The sequence below is a fragment of the Canis lupus genome, chromosome 5 (assembly GCF_003254725.2).
Source record: "Canis lupus dingo isolate Sandy chromosome 5, ASM325472v2, whole genome shotgun sequence".
In the NCBI taxonomy this organism is placed as follows: Eukaryota; Metazoa; Chordata; class Mammalia; order Carnivora; family Canidae; genus Canis; species Canis lupus.
Window position 1 is genome coordinate 80,431,765 of NC_064247.1, and position 26,437 is coordinate 80,458,201.

Genomic DNA, 26,437 nt, shown 5'->3' on the forward strand with positions numbered 1-26,437 from the left:
TCAGTGGTTGAGCAGGTCTGCCTTTGGCTCGGGGTGTGATCCTGGTGTCCTGGGATCGAGCCCTGCATTGGGCTCCCCACAGGGAGCCTGCTTCTCCCTCTGCCTATATATCTCTGCCTCTTTCTGTGCGTGCCTCATGAATAAATAAATAAAATCTTAAAAAAAAAAGTAGGCAAAGATTTCTTGGACTGGACACACAACACTAACCATGAAGGAAAAAATTTCAGTTCAGCTAAATCCACCATTAAGGAAATGAGTAGACGAGCTACAGGTTAGGAAAAGTATTCACTACACATCTGACAACAGACTTGTATCCAGAACATACAGGGTTGTTCAACAATAAAAAGATAAGCAACCCAATAAAAAGAATAGGTAAACTTAAATGCTTTTTAAAATCTATGAATGGTCAATAAACACATGGAAAGGTACCTTTTCTTTATTCACCAGGAAAATGGAAATTAAAAACAACAAAATACCATTTCACAGGATCCCTGGGGTGGCTCAGTGGTTTAGTGCCTGCCTTCGGCCCAGGGCGTGATCCTGGAGTCCTGGGATCGAGTCCCACGTCAGGCTCCCTGCATGGAGCCTGCTTCTCTGCCTGTGTCACGTCAGGCTCCCTGCATGGAGCCTGCTTCTCTGCCTGTGTCTCTGCCTCTCTCCCTCTGTGTCTTTCATGAATAAATAAATAAAATCTTTAAAAGAAATACCACTTCACATCTACTACAAAGGCTAAAATAATAAGTAACACTTAATGTCAGCAAGGACAAGAACCAATTGGAACTCTCATATATCATGTCAGATGGTACATTTACTCTATAGGAGATTATTTCTTAGTTTCTTATAAAGTTGAACATGCATCTACCTATGAATCAGCAATTCTATATTTAAGTACATATCCGAGAGAAATGAAAACACATATATTTACATTCACTCACACGCACACAAAAATTGAACAAGAATTTTCATAGTAGTCATCCAGAAATCAAAATCAATTCAAATTATTAAAAGAAAATTATGGGGGTGCCTGGTTGGCTTAGGGAACAATGATCTTGATCTTGGAGTCAAGAGTTTGAGCCCCATATTGGGTGTAGACATTATGTAAATAAATAAGAAACTTAAAAAAATTATGGAATACTTATACAATGAAATATTAATCGACATTAGAAAAATAATGAACTCGGAGTACCTGGGTGGCTGGCTCAGTCAGTTAAGTGCTTGCCTTCAGCTCAGTTCATGATCCCAGGGTCCTGGGACTGAGCCCCACATCCAGCTCCCTGCTCAGTGGGGAGCTTACTTCTCCCTCTTTCTGCTCCCCCCCCCAACTTGTGCTATTTCAAATAAATAAAACCGGGATCCCTGGGTGGCGCAGCGGTTTAGCGCCTGCCTTTGGCCCGGGGTGTGATCCTGGAGACCCGGGATCGAATCCCACGTCGGGCTCCCGGTGCATGGAGCCTGCTTCTCCCTCTGCCTGTGTCTCTGCCTCTCTCTCTCTCTCACTGTGTGCCTATCATAAAAAATTAAAAAAAAAAAATAAAAAAAATAAATTTTCTTAAAAAAAAAAACAAATAAATAAAACCTTTAAATAAATAAGTAAAGGCTCAAGGTTAAGTTAAAAAAAAAAAAACAAAAAAACAAAAAAACAAAAAAAAAAAAACAGTGAACTCTGGGGCACCTGGCTGGCTCTGGCTCAGTCAGTAGAGCACATGACTCTTAATCTTCTTGGTGTGATAAGTTGGAGTCCCACATTGGGCTTAGAGTTTACTGGAAAAAAAAAAAAAAAAAAAAAAAAAGAACTGATAAAGGTAAAAACTATGAATCTCAAAAGCATTATGATAAGTGAATGAAGCCTTGTGCAAAACAGTACCTATTATGTGGCTCCATTCCTATATAAATTTCAAGAACAAAACTGATTTATGGTGAAAGAAATCAGAAAGTATTGCCTGGAGGTGGGAACGGGAAGAGAACTTGACTGGAAAGGACAATGAGGGAACCTTCTAGGAGTGATGGAAATGTTCAATAGCTTATATAGTGGCTACATGGGTATATACAATTGTCACAACTCATTGAACACCTAAGAACATATTATTGTATGTTAATTATACTTTATTTTTCAAAAACGTTAAAGAGTCAGTTAATCCAAGTGACAAGTAATTCAGCACAAAGAAAAATTGGACAGCTTTTTATTTCATCTGAATTTGAAAACCTGTGAAATATTTAAAATACACTAAAAAAATAAAGAGAACAACACAATGAACACTCATATAACTCAACTTTATCAATCTTCACATTCTGTCATATTTATTCAGCTTTATTTACTTCCTAACAAAAAGCCCCCATGAACCTCTCTTTCACTCCATTCATCCTCCTGGTGCCCTTGTAGTAATTGTACCCTAAATTGGTGTATAACAAATTCATTATTTTTCTTGTACATCAATTCCAAGGACCTAAAAAATAAACTGCATTGCAATAGCATTTTTAGGCCACGTGTATTTTATTTATGTATTTACTTATTTTTAAAGATTTTTTTTTAAAGATTTTATTTATCTATTCATAAGAGACAGAGAGAGATGCAGAGACTTAGGCAGAGGGAGAAGCAGGCTCCCTGTGTGGGAGCCTGATGTGAGACTCAGTCCCTGGACCCTGGGGATCATGACCTGAGCCAAAAGCAGATGCTCAACCACTGAGCTACCCAGGTGCCCTTATTTTTAGCGATCTATTTGAGAGAGGAGGTGACACGAGTGCATGCATGAGAGTGGGGGAGGGGAAGAGGGAGAGACTCTTCAAGCCAACTCCCTGCTTAGCGTGGAGTGGTCTGTGGGGCTTGATTTGAAGATCCATGAAATCATGACCTGAGCTGAAACCAAGGGTCAGTTGTTTAACTGGCTGAGCCACCCAGGGGCCCCTAGGTGTTGAAAAAAAAATTTTTTTTTATGATAGTCACAGAGAGAGAGAGGCAGAGACACAGGCAGAGGGAGAAGCAGGCTCCATGCACCGGGAGCCCGACGTGGGACTCGATCCACGGTCTCCAGGATCGCGCCCTGGGCCAAAGGCAGGCGCTAAACCACTCTGCCACCCAGGGATCCCCGCTAAGTGTTTTAAATAACCTTTTTAGGGGATCCCTGGGTGGCTCAGTGGTTTAGCCCCTGCCTTTGACTCAGGGCGCGATCCTGGATCCTGGTATCGAGTCCCACGTCACGCTCCTGGCATGGAACCTGCTTCTCCCTCCTCCTGTGCCCCTGCTCCCCCCCCCAATCTATCATAAATAAATAAATATTTAAATTAAAAAAAAATAAATAACCTTTTTATACTTGAGATTTGATGCTCTGTATATTTCATCCTTCTTTTACTTAGCAAACATAAATTATACCACTGATGTGACTGCTGTTTTGCTAGGTGCCAAGAACACAGTCTACAGAAGCAGAATGCCTGGCATAAAAATAATTTCATACCAGTGTGTTAAAGCTAACAGAGAATACATTAAACTTTTTGCAAAGGAAGTTGATTCCTGGGACTTCTGGGTGGCTCAGCGGTTAAGCGCCTGCCTTTGGCTCAGGGCATGATCTTGGAGTCCCAGGATCGAGTCCCGCATCAGGCTCCCGGCATGGAGCCTGCTTCTCCCTCTGCCTATGTCTCTACCTCTCTGTCTCTCTGTATCTTTCATGAATAAATAAATAACATTAAAAAAAAAAAAAGAAGAAGTTGATTTCTTATCTTGTCAAAATATTCCAAACATCTAAATCATTATGAGTAAATTTCCTTGACAACAATGGCCAACGCAAATACAATATTTACGCAAATAATTTCCCCCTTTCTCTTAATTTTTCAGACTAAAAAGGGTAAAGAGAAAGGATTCACTTGGCATCTAAGTCCTAGAATTTGGCCTTTCTTTGCAATATTCATTAAGAGAGTCTTGCCTCATTCACTAAAGAACAATGACAAAACCTCAAGTTACACAATAACCAGTGGCAAAATTAACTGCAATCTAGATCACTCAATATTCCTTCTTCTTCCCTAAGTGATTCTTTTCTCTTAAAAAAGACAGCTTTATAAATGCTGTCTGTGTTGGTCTAAAGAAGATTAGTTACTAGTTATAATGAAAGATGGAAGAGCAAAAGCTGATTTATGTGCAAATCTACAACATACATTCTCTTATCTGGCACTTTTATGTATCTCCATCACAACAATAAAGTTCACAATAAGATATTACAAATCCTGAGGTTCCATCTGAATGATCAAAAAGAGATTAAATTACATTTAGAATATTTTTAGTGTTAAAAATATTTTGATTATATTTCACTTCTCTGACAATCCATGTATTTGTAATATAGTCAGTTTACAACTCTTCATTTTCTTTTTTTTTTAAGATTTTATTTATTTATTCATGACACACACACACACACACACACACACACACAGAGAGGCAGAGACACAGGCAGAGGGAGAAGCAGGCTCCATGCAGGGAGCCTGATGTGGGACTCGATCCAGGGTCTCCAGGATCAGGCCCTGGGCCGAACGCGGCGCTAAACCACTGAGCCACCAGGGCGGCCCTTCATTTTCTATCTTACATTTAGAGTGATAAAATATGAGAACTAGAAGGCATCCTATTTTTTTTTAATTTTTATTTATTTACGATAGTCACACAGAGAGAGAGAGAGAGAGAAGCAGAGACACAGGCAGAGGGAGAAGCAGGCTCCATGCACCGGGAGCCTGACGTGGGATTCGATCCCGGGTCTCCAGGATCGCACCCTGGGCCAAAGGCAGGCGCTAAACCGCTGCGCCACCCAGGGATCCCCGCATCCTATTTTTAATAGATAGAAATATAAGTCTTGTAATGCTGAAATTATTTTTTCCAAGGTCACACAGAGAGTTAATGGCCATCAGAAAGGCTTTGCTTTATTGTTCTCTCAAGTATCTTGTCTTCTAATGCTTAGGTTTGGAGCCAAAGCATTTTTGGTACCAGAAAACTCAGGGAGTTTCTGTAAATACCACATTCCAAGGATTGGATATGTTTTAAGGATTCCAAAGAGTTCTTTTGAGACCCAAGCACAAAAGAAATAAAAGAGAATATGAACAATAAAAAGAAAATAAAAATGGGAGGAAACTGGTTGGTGGTAGAGGAGTAAGAGCAGACCAGATCTTTCTCTCAACCACAAACTCCCTAGAGAGAATCAGAGGAAAAAACATGCAAGGAGAACATTTTTCTTGTCAAAATGTATATATGAAAATATATGTACAAATACATACAAATATATTTACAAATCTGCCAGACCTGGCTGCTAAAAACTAGCTTAGCAGCTTTTAAAATTCTTTTATTTCTTTATTTTCCAGTACCAATGCCATAAAGTAATCTTGTGAATACTGTCATTACTCTGTATCTTGAAATGAAATTAAGAAGTACAAAAAACTCTATTACACTGTAAGTGGACAAAGCAGATCAATATAAAAACATCTGTGGTGAGTCGTGATTTTCAGAAATTCATTTTAGCCCTTTTTTGTTATCTTTCTGCAAACTTTCTATCTGTCCAGAGCCAGCTTAAATTTTTCAATTACTTTTACTTTGTGTTCATTGAAAAACAAATTCAGTTTTATCCTAGGATGTAACTAATCTTTGAAGTGTGGCATCTGGTTGGCTCAGTCGGTGGAATATGTGATTCTTGATCTTGGGGTCGTGAGTTTGAGCCCCACGTTTGGCACAGAGCTTACTTTAAATTTAAAAAAATCTTTGAAAGTACTAATGCCAAGTATTTATCCTTAGTACTCTAAAATGTAGTATAGATTACTAGTGATTTTTTAAAATGTAGACAGCCCTTATCTCAATGAAAACAGCTAACAATTTAAATACCTTTCCTGGCCAACAATTACAGCAGAATAAGGAGGTAAACTCAAGATACTTAGTGTTCAGCGAAACCTTGTGTTTCATTTGAGCAAACATTTATTTGTAAAGGTGGATACAGTTTGGAGAATGCTACTTTGCTAAAATTGATGTTTTTCAAAAGTAAAATAACATAGTAATATACTAAAAATGGAAGAGCTACCAGAAAAAGTTTGGCTGAAATTATAAAAGAAAACTGACTTTTGCATTACAAAGCACTTAGCAGGCAATGAATACAATTGTTACAGGAATACCTAAGGTATCAGTTTGTTTTTGCTAATAACACATGAAAATTATTAAAAAGTCAGGGCTTCAGAATCCTGAAAATCAGCTATTTCATCAAGTGTGTTTGCTGGATTGAGCATCACTTGCTCGTTCCTGCCTTTGGACATGCCGTTTTTCAGTTGATTTTTCAGTACCTCCCACCCTCACTCCGTCTTTCACCTGACCCAAAACATATTCTTAACATCAGTTGCATCCTTATTCCAAGTTCTTTCTTTTTTAAGATTTTATTTATTTATTCATGAGAGACAGAGAGGCAGAGACACAGGCAGAGGGCGAAGCAAGTTCCCTGTGGGACTGGATCCCAGGACCTGGGATCATGCCCTGAGCCAAAGGTGGACACTCAACCACTGAGCCATCCAGGTGCCCCTGGCTTTTTTTTTTTTTTTTTTTTTTTTAAGATTTAATTTATTTATTTGAGAGAGAAAAAGAGAGTGAGAGGAAAAAGCAGACTCCCCACTGAGCAGGGAGCCCAATGTGGGACTCCATCCTGGAACGCCCAGATCACGCCCTGAGCCAAAGACAGATGCTCAACCACTGAGCCACCCAGGTGTCCCCTTATTCAAGTTCTTTCAGCATTTGTCTACCGCTTGTAATGTATGAAATAATGTAACTTAGGGGCGCCTGGGTGGCTCGGTCAGTTAAGCGTCTGCCTTAAGGTCGGGTCTTGATCCTAGGGTCCTGGGATTGAGCCTTGCACTGGTCTCCTTGCTCCATGGGGAATCTGCTTCTCCCTCTCCCTCTGCCTGATGCTCCCCTCTTGTACTGTCTCTCTGTCAAATGAATTAAAAAAAAAAAAAAGTAGGGCCTGAGAGGCTCATATTTTCTCTCCATCTATCCCGGAGTGCCTAGCAGGTTGTGGACATTCATATGAGCTGATTACTCTCATACAGCTATTTGTGCCAGCATGAAAAATCCTAGACACAGATGAGGAGACATTAACAAAAACCTCAGACAGATGCAACAACAGAATTCAGAGCACAGTTTCCCATACATTAAGCCAATCATAACAATAAATCCTGATGGTCTTTAGATTTGCTAGCTTCTTAACCTAAATAGATCCATCAAAGAAGGAGTCTATCATAATGATAAATAACCAAGAGGTGTGGAGTCTGATAAATCTGAATAATTACCTAGCCTCTATCACCCAAGTACTGTAACCATGGACAAATTATTTAATCTCTCCAGGTCTCAATTTCTTCACATTGATTATATCTGCCTCACAGGGATGTTAAAAGAATAAATTGTGATAATGCAAGTAAAGAACTTAGCAGAGTAAGCTCTCAATAACATCATTATTATTTCTATTGTTTCAAGATTTTTTTATTTTGTATTTTGATTTTTTAAAATTTACAATTTACCTATAAAATATTTTGGGGCATCTGGCTGGCTCAGTCAGTAGAGCATGTGACTTGATCTCAGAGATCATGAGTTCGAGCTCTACATTAGGCATACAGATTTTTTTTTTTTTTTTTTAAGTAAACTCTATAGCTTCAATGTCTGCATTGTAACAATGGAGGCAAGTCTGCCTAGAAACCACCCTGTTCAGCATTTCACAGTTAGATGAGGTTGCCAATTTTGATATACCAGGGATGGGCTCGTTCATGACCCAGGCCTAGATCACAGTCTCTATCATCTTGGAAATAGTGATGGTTTGAAGAGGTAGACAAAGCAGAGCTAATCAGAGTCCTTCCAAGAAATTGTTATATGGGTGCTAGAAGAAAAATGTTTCTTTTTTTAACTGGAGTTATTAAGTTATGGCAATATATTCCTAGAACTGCCAATGCCATTTTAGCTGACTATACAGAATTAGACTCTCCACAGCAGGAGATGTTGCAGCCAAGATAATTTGAGCCTTTGGATCTCTCTGGACCCAAACCTAGATCCACCCCCAGTCTTAAGAACTATATGAGGCGATACATTCCACTTCTGCTTAGTTTGGTTTGGGTTTCTGCAACCAAAATAATTCTTACTAAAAAAAATTGTACAGGGGCGCCTGGGTGGCTCAGTTGGTTAAGCATCTGATTTTGGCTCTGGTCAAGATCCCAGCATTGTGAACGCCAAGTCAGGCTCCCTGCTCAGTGGAGAACCAGCTTCTCCCTTTCCCTTTTCCTCTCCCCTCTGCTCGTTATATGTGCATGCTCTCAAATAAGTAAAATTGTTTTAAAAATTAAAAAAATCATACATGACTATTTTGATAGACAAAGATTTTTCTCTATCCCAATCTATCTCTAACTTCAAGGCCCGCCCCTAAGTTCTGTATATTTTTGTTGTTCTAGTTATAAAATAATCATAAAGCATATTTTTGAAGTTGCTTAAAATTCATACAAAAGTAATGTTCAGGGCAGCCCCGGTGGTGCAGCGGTTTAGCGCCGCCTGCAACCTCGGGGTATGATCCTAGAGACCAAGGATCGAGTCCCACGTCCGGCTCCCGGCATAGAGCCTGCTTCTCCCTCTGCCTCTCTCTCTGAATAAATAAATAAATAAAATATATTAAAAAAAAAAAAAGTAATGTTCAAAATGCCATTCAAATAAATGCTGGGAATAATTTATTATTCACTTTGGAGTGTCAAGAGTTTTTGAAAAGTTCCAACTAGCTCGCCTGTACCCAAGTCTATTCTTCCTACTTCCCTTTTATACCTGTCTATAAAGTTTCTAAATCTCTTAATACAGTAATTTCTCATTTAATCTTTAATACCATCTTCTGATGTTTCTAGAATGTCATAGTGGATGTCTGTTGTTTATGTCTGCCTAGAATTCATTCTTCCTTCTTTTGGTAATACCACCTTTATTGTCCTTTGAGAAATCCCTACTTCCCATTTGGAGCCCCTGCCCTATTCCCTGGCTCCAAGGGGAGTTCTGATCTGGGCCTGGCCAACCAAAACATCCCATACTCCTTGCCACATGATTGGAACATGGATGAGTGAGATCTATTACTTCTTGCAGAATGATTGGGAAAGAGAGATTACAAAGACATTAGTTTTCTTCAAATTAATTTATGAATTTAATACAACTTTAACCAAAATCACAAAGAATTTTTTAAATTATTAAATCATTCCAAAATTTATCTGGAGAACTATATTCTTATACTTATGTCACCCTGCAATTGTTATTGTTATTTTTCAAATTTTTCTTGACTGGTATAGCCCATTTGAATCATCAGATATTAAATGTTAAAGGTAGAGATGCCTGGGTGGCTCAGCAGTTGAGCATCTGCCTTTGGCTCAGGTCATGATCTCTGGGATCATGTTGTGCATCAGGCTCCCTGCAGGGAGCCTACTTCTCCCTCTGCCTTTGTCTCTGCCTCTCTGTCTCTCATGAATAAATAAATACAATCTTAAAAAAAAAAAAAAGTTAAAGGTACAGCACACAGTTCAGTATGTTACAAAACACTCAAATGGAAGGAATATAATAGAAAACCCAGAATCAGAGTGCAAATAAAAAAAGTAATTATATAAAAAAGTGCATTTCAAATCAATGAGGAAAAGACAGGTCATTCTTATGGTGGCAGATACATAGCATGTGTACCTCACCTGTGCAGGCACACTCATTGCAGACATCACTAATCAAGTAGAGCATGCTTTCCTTTTAGATCCAGATATGGCTTTGGAATCTTTCCCTACATGGCACTCCAGGCAGCCCCCAACAAACTATCAAGACAACACATGCAACAGCATTATTTGACAAAGAATGCTAAGACCGTTAACTATTTGGAAAAATAAAGTTAAATCTCTACTGCAGACGATATGTCAAAATAAATTCTACATAGATTAAGAGTTAAATACTTTTAAAATGAGGCTATAAAAAGACTAAAACAAAGCTTTTGCAAAAGATATTCTCAGAGAGAAACAGAAGCTCTGAGATGGGACGTCGTGAGAGGGAGTGAGGCAACAGTGGTCCTCAGCACTACCTTGGTTCCTCACATCACTGAGGCCTGGCTCCTTAGCTTTTCTTGGAATCCTGAGACTTGTCTGTATCTTTACAATACTGCCACCATTTTATCTGAGCTAGCTTAAATTGGCTTCTGTGCTTTAAAACTAAAAGCACATAAATAAGGCACATATACTTTCATTTTTTTAACACACTTTCTTTTTTTTTTTTTTTAAGATTTTATTTATTTTTGAGAGACACAGAGAGAGAGAGAGGCAGAGACATAGGCAGAGGGAGAAGCAGGCTCCTTCCAGGGAGCCTGATGCAGAACTCGATCCCAGGATCATGCACTGAGGCAGATGCTCAACCACTGAACCACCCAGGCGTCTCAATATACTTTCATTTTTTAAAAAGAAGCTTTTGTTGGGCACCTGGGTGGCTCAGTCAGTTAAATATCTGCCTTCGGAAGGGAGAAGAAATGTGTGGGAAATATCAGAAAGGGAGACAGAACGTAAAGACTGCTAACTCTGGGAAACGAACTAGGGGTGGTAGAAGGGGAGGAGGGCGGGGGGTGGAAGTGAATGGGTGACGGGCACTGGGTATTCTGTATGTTAGTAAATTGAACACCAATAAAAAAAATAAAATAAAATAAACATAAAAAAAAAAAAATATCTGCCTTCGGCTCAGGTCATGATCTCAGGGTCCTAAAATTGAGGCCCCTCTTCTCTGCTCAGCAGGGATCCTACTTCTCCCTCTGCTCTTCCCCTGCCCACTTGTGCTCTCTCTCAAATAAGTAAATAAAAACTTTAAAATATTTTTTTTGTTGATCAACTCACTTTACTAATAAGTCTATGATTTTTCTGAGTCTCTTTCAAAATCCAAGCTTCCCACTTCCCTAGTATGAAGTGTAACATGTTATATACATAACAGATTATTCTTAACTGGTTATATGTCAGAGAATTCTAGTAATGTCTTAGGAGCCAAGTCACAGAAACAAACCAAGTTTGATTTATATAACTCTTTTATTTTTTCCAAAAGGAAAATCTTTTTTTTTTTTTTTAAGATTTTATTTATTTGTTTGACAGAGCGAATGAGAGAGCACAAGCAGGGGGAGCAGCAGGGATTGACCCTGGGATCATAACATGAGCCTAAGGCAGACGCTTCACCGACTGAGCCACCAGGCACCCCTCCAAAAGGCAAAATCTACTAAACACCATAATCACTGGCACTTTGTTCATATACAAAACTATTTCATGAGTTGTTTTTTTTTTTAAGATTTTTATTATTTATTCATGAGAGACATACAGAGAGAGGCAGAGACATAGGCAGAGGCACAGAGCCGGATCCAGGACTCAATCCCAAGACTCTAGGATCAGGACGTGAGCCGAAGGCAGACTCTCAATCACTGAACCACCCAGGCATCCCTTGAATTGTGTTTTTTAAACTTAAATCAAACACAAATTGTCTGCAAGAATCAATGTATTTTCCTTGCAATTGCACTCATATAAAGTAACTAAATAAAAATAAAAATAACCAAATCAACTGTATTTCTCCAGACACAAAACATTAAACACACTAGAACATGCAGTCATTTCTCCAAAGCCAAAGCTCCTTTCTGTAATCCAGGGAAAAACCTTTTAAAGGAAGAATATGCTCTTATGCTATGTGACTAGATGTAATGTTTATAAACTAAAATTTTGGGATGTCTGGATGGCTCAGCGGTTGAGCGTCTGCCTTATGCTCAGAGCGTGATCCCGGAGTCCCGGGATCGAGTCCCACATCGGGCTTCCTACATGGAGCCTGCTTCTCCTCTCCCTCTGCCTATGTCTTTGCCTCTCTCTCTCTCTCTCTCTCTCTCTCTCTCTCTGTGTGTCTCTCATGAATAAATAAATAAAATCTTTATAAATAAATAAATAAATAAACTAAAATTTTTCTTCTCAGTCCCCAGAGCTAGCAGAGTTGTATCACCCAAGTGCTTTATAACAAAGCTGAATAGTATAAGCTTAATTTCCTCCCAAGTATTGCACATTTTCCCACTGGTAACAACTATTCTCCTATTATCCCTGGATAGAAACCTCATTGGATGTAATAGATTACATCCAATCTGCCCCCAAGGCCTGTCATTTCCTCTTTTAAAACAGTGGCTCTTAGTTTTCCATTTTTCCACCCAATGTCTCTAAGGGATCACATGCCTGTGCCCGCAACAGAGGCTCACTGCCCAGAGGTTCTTTACAAGTGTTGAATCTTCGGGTGCTCAAGCAGTCAGAAGGAGGCTATCAAGGTTGAAAAAGGTCCTCAGTGGATTCTGCTGACTCCTGGCAAAAATCACCTGCTTTACTATGTTTTTTGAATGGCGTCTTCTGTTCTACTCCCAGTGCTACCACCAACGCCACCTTCAATGTTTATCACCTCTGTATGGGCTGCTTTCATTACAACAGCTGTAGTTTTTTCTACCTTTGGTCTTTCCTCTTCACATTGTATCCAGTGCATCCACTGCTGCCAATCCAAAATTCTGTTCCCATCATGTCACTTCCTGGCTCAAAAACAGATTGCATCAGTTCCCCACCCCTTCTATCTCTTCAACCTCTTCCCTTGTCTGTTGGCCTTTTCTCCTTGCTTTACAAATATGCCCCAATTCTTCCTCTCTTAAGACAAAATAAAAAACAGCCAACTACAAAAGTAAAACCTTCCCTTGACACTTCATTTAACTGTAGTTACCATCAATGCTTCTTCTTTTTCTGAGAAACTTTTAGAGACTTTTTTTCTTTTAAATTCATGACAGACACACAGAGAGGCAGAGACATAGGCAGAAGAAGCAGGCTCCCTACAGGGAGCCTAATGCAGGACTCAATTCCAGGACCCCCGGATCACAACCTGAGCCAAAGGTGGATGCTCAACCACCGAGCCATCCAGCCATCCTATCTAAGAAACTTTTAAAAAGCATGGTCTACTCACTGCCTCTTGATCCTGTCACTCTGCTAAAATTGCTCTTATGAGAACTCTAATGATCTGGTTCTCTATCGAGTTCAATGGACTTTTTAGTTCTTGACTTTCTTGGCTTCTGTAGTATCTGAAGATGCTGATTACATTCTCCTTTTTAGAATTCTTGCCTTGCTGACTTCCACTGCAACATTTTTTCTAGGCTCTCTCCCTACCTCTTGGACCATTTCTTTCCATATTCCTCTTCCTGCACTCCTGTTTCAAATGTATGGGCTCAGGACACCTGGGTGGCTCAGCGGTTGAGTGTCCGCCTTTGGCTCAGGGTGTGATCCCTGAGTCCTGGGATCGAGTCCCGCATCGGACTTCCTGTATGGATCCTGCTTCTCTCTCCTGCCTGTGTCTCTGCTTCTCTCTCTGTGTCTCTCATGAATAAATAAAATCTTTAAAAAAAAAATATATGGGTTCTGCAGGATTCCATCCTGGTTCTACTTCTCTTTTTAATTTGCACTCTCCCTTGATGATTACATCTACACTCGTGGCATCAATGACCACCTCTACCCTGATAGCTCATAAATCTTTGTTCTCACATTTCTCTTGATTATGGACCACACTTCAGACCAGCTATTGGACCTTTGCACCAGGATGTCACACAGGTAATTCTTATTCAACATGCCCCAAACCAAACTTCTTATCCTCACCCAAAACACAGTACTTCCCCTGTTACTCTTGGCTTCATAGTTATCTGGTTTCCCAGGCCAGAAATCTAAAAGTTATCCTCTACTTTTCTCTTTCCCTCAACCCCCAAACTGATCATTTAGACCTGATGTTTCTATCTTCTTAATATTTCTTAGCTTCACATTGTCCCATCCAGTCTCACTATCTTTATGGTGTTGCAACAGTGTCCTGCTTGCCCTTACGTCATGTCTTGAACTCCTACAATCCATCTGCCCTTCTGAACTTCCTAAGACATCACTCCCTCTTTTAAAACACTCATTTAAAGCACTTAAATTAGCCTGGGTGGCTCCCATGACTAAAACTTTTGACAGCACACACCCATCAGGCAAAATGTGAATCCTACAGTCTCAATCTGTGAATATTCATTAATGCATATATATTATTAAATATCAAAAAAATATAGGGATCAAGAGAATGGCATAAAGATTAAATTAACACAATAACATATTCCTCATGAAATCATACTATCCTTACCTACTATATGGCTCAAACTACAATATACTCTTAGGGCCAAATTCATTAATAATAATAATGTGCTAATCCACATTTCAAATAGTGTTCTTGGTAATTTCACTTTTTAGGCTGACTTTTTGACAGAGAAGATTACCTTAAAATGTGACAAACTGCTCCTACTAGAAGAAATGTCAGCTTTACCTTTTTGTTATTGTTTGTAATAATTACCTTCAATTCATGGTTTCTTTGTGCAAATCTTTAAGCCAACTTGTTTATTTTGTGAAGACTAATTTAGTTAAAATCACACAATATAATGTATATCCACTCAACCAGGCTCAAGTAAACTACAGTAAGTCACAATATGATAATAGCAGTAAGACTGAAAGAACCAGTGTCACCCATATATTAACTATTAATAAAGCTCAAGTTCTTTTTTCAGGTTGAAAAGTAAAAATAGACCCCACTTAAAGATGACTGCTTGCACTGCCTACAAGGCCCTTGATGATCTCTGGCCTCTGCCCACCTTCCCAGCATACTTTTGGGTACACATTTCCTATAACTTACCATGATTAACTTCTCTCAACACACCAACTACTTGTCACTTTCTTACCTTGATGTACTATCTCCTTTGCACTTCTATCACTGTTTCAAGTGCACCATGTTCTCACCTCTTTTAAAGCATTTATCACAACCTATTATAACTGTTTCCTTACTAGCCTAAAGGGCAAGGATTACTCCCAATTTTTAATTCCCGGCATCTACTACAACACCTTGTTTGCAATAGGTACTTAATAAATGTTGACTGACAGAATGAAAAAGGTCCAAATTCCTCTGGCTGGCTTTCAAGGCCTTGCATAATCTGGCTCTAATTTATCTACCCAACCTTATTTTCTTCCAAGTCCATTCCTATTCTCCTCACTTCCTATCATATGTCATGCTCATTTTGGCCTTAGTACAGGTTACCCCCTCAACTTGGAAGGTCTTCCATCTACTGAGAAGCAACCTGTCTCTCAAGCCTCAGATCTAATAATCCTTTTCCCATGATGTCACACTCTACCCTTTCCCGCCACAACTGATCATTCCCTTCACAGAACTCTTGAAGAGAGTACTACACATTTGATCACTTACTCTCCATGTGGTAGTTTTCTCTCCCCAATTTTAGTTTAAGTTCTTTGAGGCCAAAGACTCAACTTCAACTTATCTTGCACGCTGATCTTTCACAACTCAATGCAACATGATGATACACAGGAGAGGCTGAGACCTGAGTAACTGATTGTAGGTAGCATAGTATAAGAGAGAAAGCAATGATCTGGGTTTTAGTCCAAATTCCACCACTAATTAGCTAGTTGACCTCAAACATGCCACTTAACCCTCTCTGGTCATTAATTCCTCATTTGGAAGATAAGACTTTACAACTTTAAAAATTCCAGGTAAGGCTTTTCCTTATGCCCAAAGAACATTAACATTTTCCTCTAAAAATCAAGAGAAATTCTGAGACCTTTAGTAACTCACCTAACTTTAATGAGCTATAGTGTAATCGTTGTAAAACAAAGATAAACAGCCCATCATCTCCAAGGACTGTGGAAAGGTCAAACAAGAATATACAGATAAAAATGCAGAGATAATTTTAAAATGCTGAAAAAAAAGTAATGCTATTTAGTGGAAAATGCAAGTAAGCGGCATCATACGCTGTCAGTTAGTTAGGATAGAATGTAAATCTAGCCAGGAACAACGGCGGAACACTTCCACAGCCACAGGATGCACTTCATTCCTTATGTACAAAAGACACACATTTGATCACCAAATAAAGTTACCTTTATCCCGGAAGAATTACACAGCAGGTAAGATATTGAAGTTACTGAGTTATCAGTTAAGATCCAAAGTAAAACCTGGTATTGTTTTTTTTTTAATTTTTATTTATTTATGATAGTCACACAGAGAGAGCGAGAGAGAGGCAGAGACATAGGCAGAGGGAGAAGCAGGCTCCATGCACCGGGAGCCCGACGTGGGATTTGATCCGGGGTCTCGAGGATCACGCCCTGGGCCAAAGGCAGGCGCTAAAATGCTGCGCCACCCAGGGATCCCTGGTATTGGTTTTTAAAAATGTTCTTAGAATTTTCATAACCACTCTATATTAGAATCAATAAGCTTCTCATATTTTGATAATAATTTGGAGAACATATTTTAGCATGAGGAGACTCTATGAGAAATAATCTGGTTACAAAGACAAAATTAGCTTATCATATAAACACATCTTATCATTCAAGTGAAACATGACGAGGCTAGTTAAACAAAAAGAAAGGAACAGAGAAACACAAACTTCCTGATAATTTAGATGTTCTTCAAAAGATAAATTAATGAATATACATGCAAAGTCTCAAAGAAAATGTAAAATGTTTTCCTTGCCCAACAAACAAGGAAGAAAGTGGCAATGTAGGAATTCAGACTAGCTTCTTTAAATTAGCAGCCTAATAATGTCAAAAATATGTTACATGTCCCCTAACATGCACAAAAGAACCATATTATATATAACACTCAAAATCTCAAGCCATTCTGGATACAAAAATCATTTTCCATTTTCAAGTTAAAATTTCATGCCAATCCACTTCTCTATACACTTAACCATCTTCTTTTCAGGAGATTTGATAACAAAACTTCTGGAACTATATTTAGGCAATAAAATACAATTTTCATATAATATTCCAATAAGAACTGCTTTAAAAAATCTTTTCTCAAATATCAAACCTTAAGCTGGATACTTTATACTGTTTTCCCTAATCTCTTCTGGAACATTTTTTGATGTACAGCCTAATTTGTGTTCATTTAGTTAATTTCACAGCCCTAAAAATATAAATTCTAGAAGGTTTCTAATTAGACTATTTTTAGCACTCATGATTCAGTAAATTTAATACACAATACTTGATAGGTGAGTAATCATCCCTTTATGCTTACAATCTGAGTATCTCTACATAGCATATCTTAATATCAATGCTAACAACAGTCACTAGCCCAAACTATAAGCACATAGTGAATACCAAGTTTTAAGGTCTGAGTGGTAAAACCACTTCTCAGCCTTCTGACTAAAATCAAGGGTAAGGTTTTGAGTGGTAAATGTGAAGAGGAAAAATGAGAGGGATGGGAAACTAAACGCAAATTTAACAATATAAAAGTTGGCCTATACAGGAGATTACAGAAAAACATGAGAACGGGATTAGAAAAAGGTGTTTGCAACCAGGAAATGCAAATTCATTTTTAATCTGTTCACCTAAAGCAATCCTCATTCTTATCACATATTTCTTTTCAAGCAAAATGCATCTTGGCTTTTAACAACTTGTTATCCTATTCTGAGTGCTTGTGTAATCTCGCAGCATAACCTTCATGACCCACCCTGTCTTACCTTCCTCATTCAGACCTTGGTTTTTGTTACTGTCCTTTACTGTAGTATTCCCAGTCCCTAAGATAGCACCCAGGTCACAAACCGTCAAATGAGTAACAACCTTTGAGGGAGATATCATTACCATCCTGGTTTTTCAGATGAGGAAACTAAAGCTTAGCCAGGTTGAGTAACTTGCCTAGGGGTTACAAACCACTAGCCAGAAACAGACCCACGTCTGTCTGACCACAAAGTCCTCATTTGTACTTACCCTCACTGGGCAAAATAACTTCCTACTGTCTCTCATTTGTGTGTATTTACTGGTGGCAGCTGTGTCTTAGGGGAAGCTTCAACTTCTCCTTCAACCTTTTCCCAGGCATCCTCAACCTCTGACCCCACCAACGCGGGGCAGGGAACCAAGATCTCTATAGATCTCTCCTTCCTTTGTGCCGTGTCCTCTCCAGAGTTCTATTATAAAATCACTTTTAGCCCTTTGTTATAGTTATTTCTCATCTCTCTCTTATCTCAACTCCAAACTTCCTGAAGGCAGGAACCAGGTATCTTCAAGTGCCTCTAGCACATGGTAGAGTTGAGTAAACATTTGCTGTATGAACGAATAATCCCAACAAATTCATGAGATAAAAAGAAACCCTTTAGCTCAGTTCCCTAACCACAAGCAACCAGAGACTACTGCTTTCTTTTGCTTGGGGGTGGCCAGGGCATGCCTGAAATTCCCTGCCCACATCACAAAAGAGCATCACTGTGCTACTAGGGCAGCTTTTCAAGTTCTGAGACATCTAATGGAGGTTCCAAAACTTTAAGGGCTAAGCATAAAATCTATCTTTTAGCAGTGGTCTACCTGGATGGAACACCAGCTCTTGATTTTAAAATAACGTTTGACTAGTTCAACTAAGTCACTGTTATCACATATTCTAAGTTATTTTATTTTATTTTTATCTCTTTGGCTTGAAAGTGTCATTTCGGGCAGCCCAGGTGGCTCAGCAGTTTAGCGCCACCTTTAGCCCAGGGCCTGATCCTGGAGACCCGGAATCGAGTCCCATGTCGGGCCCCCTGCATGGAGCCTGCTTCTTCCTCTGCCTGTGTATCTGCCTGCCTCTCTCCCTCTCTCCCATGAATAAATAAATAAAATATATTTTTTTAAAAAGTGTAATTTCATATTTCCCCACACATTTAAGGGCAAAAACTGCTTGTCATTTACAAAAATAGGAAAATAAAATAGAACCTGTGTGTTAGGTAAAAAGGCACTCAATAAATATGTTATTATGCTGCTATTTGCAAAGCCTCCTCCTAAAAGCCCAAGTGGCCTATTTTAGACTAATGAATACTGGGAAACATTTACCAGATGATCTTCATTTAATTGGTATGAATACCAGGTTCAAAATATAGCTAAACAAGAAACTGGGTTGTTAAAAAATATAGCATGCAAAGAGCTGAAATGTCTGCCCATTACCGCCTAGTACTACATAAATAGTACTACTTCAATATTCTGGTTCTAAGAATTTATAACCAAATGCTTAGCTAGACCAACTTCAAGGTGCACATTTAAGGTTACAATTTTTTTTTTAAGATCTATTTACTTATTTATGAGAGACACGGAGGGAGAGGCAGAGACACTGACAGAGGGAGAAGCAGGCTCCAGGCAAGGAGCCCGATGTGGGACTCGATCCCAGGACCCCAGGATCATGCCCTGAGCCAAAGGCAGACACTCAACAGCTGAGCCACCCAGGTGTCCCTGGTTACAATTTTTTTATATACTCACTGCCTATGCCACAGTCTATAATTTTGCTCCATTTATTAACACTAATTTCGGAGCAGTGTCTGGCCCCACCCATGAGATATAAATAAGACTTATAAATAGGATTATCATAGAGATGGGACACTGGAATTTCACACTCAGAGCACATGCAAACAAACTAACATTTTTCCAAATATTTACAACCCGATTTGGAAAAAAAGTGAAAAATCACTCTGCCAAGCTGGACTTCTGACCTCTCAGTTTCATGACTGGTCTCTGCCTACCCTTCTTCCCCACCCATTCCCTTCTGCTCTTCCTCTGCCAGGAATACCCTCCTGACTCATCTCTGTCTATGTCCATTACTTCCTTAGAGACCTGGCTCAGGATTCAGCTCCTTGAAAAAGGCCTCCCTGACTAATCCCGATTGCCACTACTTCCTAACTTTGCATTCCCTTGGCATTTATATATAGTTTGCATTACATAATCACTTAACTTAAAGTCGTTTTGCATTTTTCCATCACGTCCCCAACTAGAGACCAAAAAGAGAACCATTATGCTTTACATCCTCTTCTATACATCCAGTAATAAATGCCTGCTCCTCGAATGACTGAATCACCAGTGAGAGAAAGGCAACTGCTCACAAATCTCTGAAGTAAGCAACTGGCTTTTCCGATCACACTTAAAACACTCGGTCACCTCCAACAAGCGCGAGCACTTTCACGGAAATGAGATTTACTCTTGCCTTCCATAAATTCATCACAACAGATCCAGGTTACGGATCACGTACGTACTTAAAGTAAAAAATAATAGTGGCTGTTCAAACATATCTTGAGATGTACCATTTCAGGCTTCATTTAAAGCCTTGCAGCAGCAAGTCTCTGGAGGGTAGGAAGCTGGCACTAGTCTCTTGCAAAAGGGGCAAAAACTCTTGCTGGCAGTAAATGTTCAAACACGTGAGCCTCGACTGTTAAACAAGGCTCATTAGCCACCGAAACTTGCTGTTTCAGCTCTCTGCTTCGACCAAGTGCTATGATCTCTTTTGGTTACTGTCGAGCGGGGCCAATGATGGGTTAAATCCCTATAAATTAACCAGCAGTTTGATTTGCCCAAGCTCACCCCTGGCGTCGGTGGGGGTGGGTTGTTTTTTTTTTTTTTGTTTTTTTTTTTAAACAGACCCCGTCGCGGGGGAGAGCCAGCTGTGAGCAGAAGGCGCCACCCCGGCACCTCTCGGGAGGCACACGGAGCCCTCCGCGGCCCCGGCGAGCCCCCTCCGAGCCCCCTCCGGGCCCCCTCCGGTCCTTAGTGTCAGCTTATCCTGCAGAGGCGGGGCTTCAAGCGCCGGGGCTTTGTACTAAATCTCAACCGAGTCCCGCCTGGGGACTGCAAGCCAACTTTTCCTTGCAAGGAGCATCAGCTTTTCCACACGCAAAGCCCCAGGAAGCGGGGTCCGGGGGGAGCCGGGGAACGGCGCGGGGAAGCGGAGGACGCGGAGGGGGAGGGAACGGGCTCCCCGCGAAGGGGCCGGAGGGCAGGGACCGAGTGCGCGCCGCCCGCCCCGCCCCGCCCCGCGCCGCCCGCCGCCCGCCGCCCGCCCCGCGCCGCCCGCCGGCCCCGCTCACCCTCCAGCAGCACCTCCTTGCCCGCGCGCTTCAGCGCCTGCACGGCCTGGTCGTGGGTGGCCTGGCGCAGGTCGGTGCCGTTCACCGACAGGATGGCGTCGCCCAGCCGCAGCGCCCGGCTCTGGTCGGCCGCCAGCCCCGGGAAGATCTTGGAGATGAGGATCGGCATCCGGTTCTCGCGGCCGCCCTTGATGCTGATGCCCAGGCCGCCCGCCTCCTGCTTCACTACCCGCACCCGGCGCACGGGCGGCGACGCGCCCGCCTCGCCCGCCGGGCCCCGCGGAGGCGCGGGCGGGCTCGGGGGCCCCAGGCCGCGGCTGGGGCTCCCGGGCAGCGAGTCGCCGGCGCCGCCGCCGTTCGGGAGGCCGTTGAAGGCGGCCGCCGCCGGCCCCAGGGCCGCCTCGGGCTCGGCCGCCGCAGCGTCGCCCGTGAGGCTGAGGCTCTCCCCGCTGAGCTCGGCCACCACCCGGACCCAGCGCTCCCGCAGGAGCAGCTCCACCAGCCCCGCTTTGGTGGCCCGCGTCCACACCGCCATGGCCGGCCCCGCTCCCGCCGCCGCGGCCGCCGCAGATACCCTCATTCCAGTCGGGCAGCCTCGGCGCTTCCCCCTTCCCGCCCGAGGGGGCGGGGCCGGCCGCTCCCCCCGCGGCGTTTCATTATTCATGAGGCGCCACGCCCACCGGCCGGGGCGGGGCCGGCGGGCGGGGCCGGCGGGCGGGGCCGGCGGGCGGGGCCGGCGGGCGGGGCGGCTTCCGGGAGGCGGACTCGGGCGCTGACGCGGTGCCTGAAGCTCGCTGGACCGACGCGCGGGGCTCCGGCCGCTCTTCTCCCCGCGTTCGCCTCCGGAGGCCACCCCCGAAAGCCCTGCCTGACCTCAGCCGCGCAGCTCACGGGAGCAGCCGCCACAGGGAGAGTAGAATCAGCTTCAGAAGCGCTTTGCTGGGCCGCCCGGGCGGCTCACTGGTTGAGCATCTCTCCATCTGTCCTCATACCTGGTCCTGGAATCGGGTCTCGCTTCGGGTTCCCCGCGGGGAGCCTGCTTCTCCCTCGGCCTGTGTGTTTGTCTCTCTCTGTGTCTTAGGAGTAAATACATAAAATTTTTAAAAAGAGGAAAAAAAAAAAAGAGCACTTTGCAAGCCTGCAAGACTTGGTTGCACGTTTACTCTTGCCTCGGTTGGTTCATGATGTATTTACTGAGCGCTCAGCCCCGAGCTCCTTTTGATGTCTGGAGATGAGCTGCATAAAACATACCACAGTTAAGAGCTGGCGGTCTAGTGGGGGAGGAGAAAGGAGAACCAACCAACCCCGGGTGATACGATGTGGTTAAGTGACATGTAGAAAACACCCTGAGAGCCAGTAAAAGAAACATCTGGTTGGGCCTGGGGTCAGCTTCACAGAGGTGACACTGGAAGCTGAGTAGGTGGAGCAGAGAGAATTGCATAAGCAAAGGTCCAGAGACATGAATACAGCATTTGTTACTCTGCTTTGTAATCACCTGTTTACTTCCCGGGAGTGAGAGAGGGGACCATTTCTTCTTCAGCCCTGCAGCCACAATAGGGAGGCCTCAAAGATATTTACAGAACGATGGTTACCTAGGAGGATGCAAGAATTCAATGTGAGCAGAGCACAGGGTCTGTGGAGGTGGAAAGAAAGGAGTGTGAAAACCCTCATATAATCAAATATGGAAGAGTTTGGACTTGGATTTGATTTTTTTTTTTTTATGATAGTCACAGAGAGAGAGAGAGAGAGGCAGAGACACAGGCAGAGGGAGGAGCAGGCTCCATGCACTGGGAGCCTGACGTGGGATTCGATCCCGGGTCTCCAGGATCGCGCCCTGGGCCAAAGGCAGGCGCCAAACCGCTGCGCCACCCAGGGATCCCTGGACTTGGATTTGTAGATCTTTCTCATCCTGGAGGTCATGGCCTGCTGTTGGGGCAAATGCTGAGGGGTATCCCCAGAAATCATATGCACACCACAGAACCTGTGGTGGCTTCTATCCAAAGGCATGAGTGTTGCAATCCACCCACTTCCAGCTTCATGGGCTGGGAGAGCTGAGGAAACTGAGGCCCAGACTACCAAAGAGTCTATCCTAAAGTCCACAATGAGGAAGGAAAAAAACTCAGGTCTTCCAGCCTCCTGGTCTAGGGCTTTACTATACACTCCAGACCTCAAAAATGAGGATCCGGGGTGCCTGGGTGGCTCAGTGGTTGAGCATCTGCCTTTGGCTCGGGTCATGATCCCAGAATCCTGGGATCGAGTCCCACATTAGGCTCCCCTCAGGGAGCCTGCTTCTCTCTCGGCCTATCTCTCTCTCTCTGCCTCTCTATCTCTCATGAATAAATAAAACCTTAAAAAAAAAAAAAAACATGCCATCTAATTTTCCTTTGGCAGTAAGAGTGAAATCCCCATGTTTTCACTTGTGGGGAGCGGGGCTGCAAGCAGAGGGAATGTGCACCAGTTCCCATAAAAGGGTCTGTATACCTGCTTGCTCATGAAGTACATGTTGAAGCTTGTGAGCCATGTCCATGCACTTCTCTGTGAATGCACATTCATGTGTGGGCAGGAACATTCAAAGAGCCTCCTATACTAGGAGTTAAAACAATAAAAATGGAGACTGGAAAGTACCCAGAGCCCAAATGAAGAAACAATTGAAAATGAGAAAAGTTCTTACCAAAAAAATCATTACAGCAGAATCTTCTTTGCAATTAGTGGAGCAGGATTTTCCAAGCTGCAAATGTCAGCAGAAGCTCAACCCTCCTATCCTCTCCTAAATCAATTGCAATGGGGCCAGTTCCCTGTTCCAGCAGGTCCCAATGTGCCCAAGTGCATTTGCAGTCACAGACATTTCTGGCTTTGCTCCAGCTGAGCCGTGAGCCCCCAGAGGCCTGAGGTATGTGAAATTTCTGCTTATTAAAGAATACTTGGCAGCTGATTCCTTGGAGTATAAGCATTATTTTGAACACTTTTACGTCCACGATCATCCAGAGGTTGGGCACTCGACAACACCTTTGTTAGCAAAAGGGAAGTGCTGGAAATTCTTCCCAAAAGTATCAAGACCTTTTGGTCAACAGAGTTGGAGGAAGTCATAGATCTTCCAACTAAATAGTAGGGGCACTTATATAAGATAGTAAGTTTAAAAAAAAATAAGATAGTAAGTTATGTGATAAAATATTTAATTCTAGGAGGAGAGAAGGTAATGGAGATTGCTATTTGGGTTACTTGGGAGTTTTTACTTAAAAAATTATTTTAAAATATATCCCTGAAAAATTCCCAATTTATTGAGCTGTTTTGGTCCTCCATCAGAATTTAATTTTCAATGTCCTCTCCCATCACTGTGTTCAGATTAACCATGTTCCTCTAGTTGGTGTTCCCCGATGAGGCCATCCAAACACCTCCTGCTCCTCTCAACTACTTTCCCACATGGCAAGATCTCATCCTCGGTTTCCCTGTCTACCCAATATGCTGGGATTTTTCCTTTGAACAACTTTATTCTTTGCCTGCCTGTTTTGCCTAAGTAGGTTATAAAATACAGGAGGGCAAGGACCACCCATTGACTCCTTTTCAATCCCCACTATTCCAAAAATATTGCCTTGCTGAGAAGGAACTCATTAAACATGTGATTAATTGAAATTCAGTGCCTCCTGTGCTGTAGTCATTTCACATAATCCCTCTGAAGGTTACTGGTTCCTTGCAGAGTGAAAATTACCATCTAGGAAATCTCAAGTAGTCAGTGGAAATCTATGTACTGTGGATAATGAAATCTGAAATAAAAAGCGTACACATCTGTTACCATGGTTTCTTAGGGACAGAGAGACTAGCCTAGATAATTCTCTAAACAGGCATGTTATTTTATCTACCTCCAAAAAAGAAAATGGCTGAGATAATTCCTAATAACCTTTCATTCCTCTCACCTTTCAGTATGTATTCTCTGCTCAAGCTATTTTCTTTTTTTTTTTTAAAGGATTATCTCTCTGATTGCCTTTTTTTTAAAAATTTTTTATTTATTTATGATAGTCAGAGAGAGAGAGAGAGAGAGAGAGAGAGAGGCAGAGACACAGGCAGAGGGAGAAGCAGGCTCCATGCACCGGGAGCCCGACGTGGGATTCGATCCGGGGTCTCCAGGATCGCGCCCTGGGCCAAAGGCAGGCGCCAAACCGCTGCGCCACCCAGGGATCCCTCAAGCTATTTTCTTATTGTTTCTCAGAACAGGGAAGGGATCACGGCTACTTTATTTTTTATTTTATTTATTTTTTATTTTTTATTTTTTTTAAAGATGTATTTATTTTTTTTTTAAAGATTGATTTATTCATTTGAGGGAGAGAGAGTCTGCAAATGTGGGTGAGAGGGAGAGACAGAGATTCTAGAGCAGACTCCTGGCTGAGCTCAGATCCTTGGTGGAGGAATTGATCTCAGCACCATGAGATCATGACCTGAGCAGAAACCAAGAGTTGGGACAACCAACCAATTGAGCCACCTTGGTGTCCCAATTTTTTTTTTCTTTTTTTTTTTTTTTTTCCAATTTTTTTACTCCTTTAAAATTAGGGGGTTGGATTAGCTCTCTCAGTTCCATAGTTTCCTACAATTTGATGACTTAGGCTCTGATTCTATGTTCTCTCAAAACCCAATGGTCACTTTCCCCCCTTCTCCCTCATAGTAGATGTATAATATAGCCTGGTAATTAAGAGCACAGGATTTGAATTGTAGTCTGGTTACTTACTATATACTGTATGACAATGGGCGAGGGGCTGAGGTCGGGGCCTCAATGTCTTATTCAGAAAAATTCAGATCTACCTCTAAGGGTGGTTGTGAGTACTGACCAGGATGCCATATGTGCAATGTTCAGCAACACTGTACCTGCCACCCTGAAAGAGTTCCATTACAAGTACCTGCTGCCGTTATTATTACGTGTTGACCTTCAGCAGCAGCAACAGAAAAACCTTTGGTACAGATTCTCAAGCTTAGAGTCTATGCTTTATCTAGGAATGAGTCTCTCATTAATACTGCTCCGTTCCAGGCTTAAAAGGCAAATGGCCAAATTAATTTCGGTGACGAACAGATCTTGTATAAAGCTACGTTTTGGCTGAAAGGGAGTACATATTGCCAAGAGTCCATCAAAGGAAAGAATTAGTGGATCTGGGGTTCGTTCCAAGGTTTGAGTGTTGTGTAATTTCATAAGGAAGGAGGGCCCCGGGCAAAATTGCAGCCCTTAGCAAGCCTGAAGGTCACCACCACAAAGGCGGCCTGATGCCAGAGGAACAAAAAATGAGAGCTGCTCAATTACCACTAAAGAGACCAAAGGAAGAGTGAAGCTTGTAAGATAACCAATCCGACATCCAACTTTGAATATTTATCCATGCATGACTCTTCCCCAGATAGAAGACAGTGAGATCAATTGTCCCTTTCAAAGGGCAGTACTCCTTTGCCTTCCAGGAGAAATATCCTAAACCGTATTTTTCTTTCCAGCGCAAACATGAAGTCCAAGAGGGAAAGGTGAATACATCCTTTAGCTGATGCAAGCACATTTTAAAATTCATCCC

General features: G+C 42.0%; 1 protein-coding gene across 2 annotated transcripts in view; it reads right to left on the reverse strand.

The window, feature by feature from the left end:
• SNTB2 (syntrophin beta 2) overlaps positions 1 to 21,535 on the reverse strand; it is a 115,647-nt gene extending 94,112 nt beyond the window's left edge. The window contains exon 1 of one of the 2 annotated variants that reach the window (XM_025426663.3): positions 20,901 to 21,531. In XM_025426663.3, coding sequence (XP_025282448.1) covers positions 20,901 to 21,480 — 580 coding nt within the window. In that variant the 5' untranslated portion in view covers positions 21,481 to 21,531. Of the gene's footprint in view, positions 1 to 20,900 lie in introns of both variants that reach the window. The other variant, XM_025426665.3, reaches the window with a different exon arrangement.
• Positions 21,536 to 26,437: the final 4,902 nt, after the last annotated feature.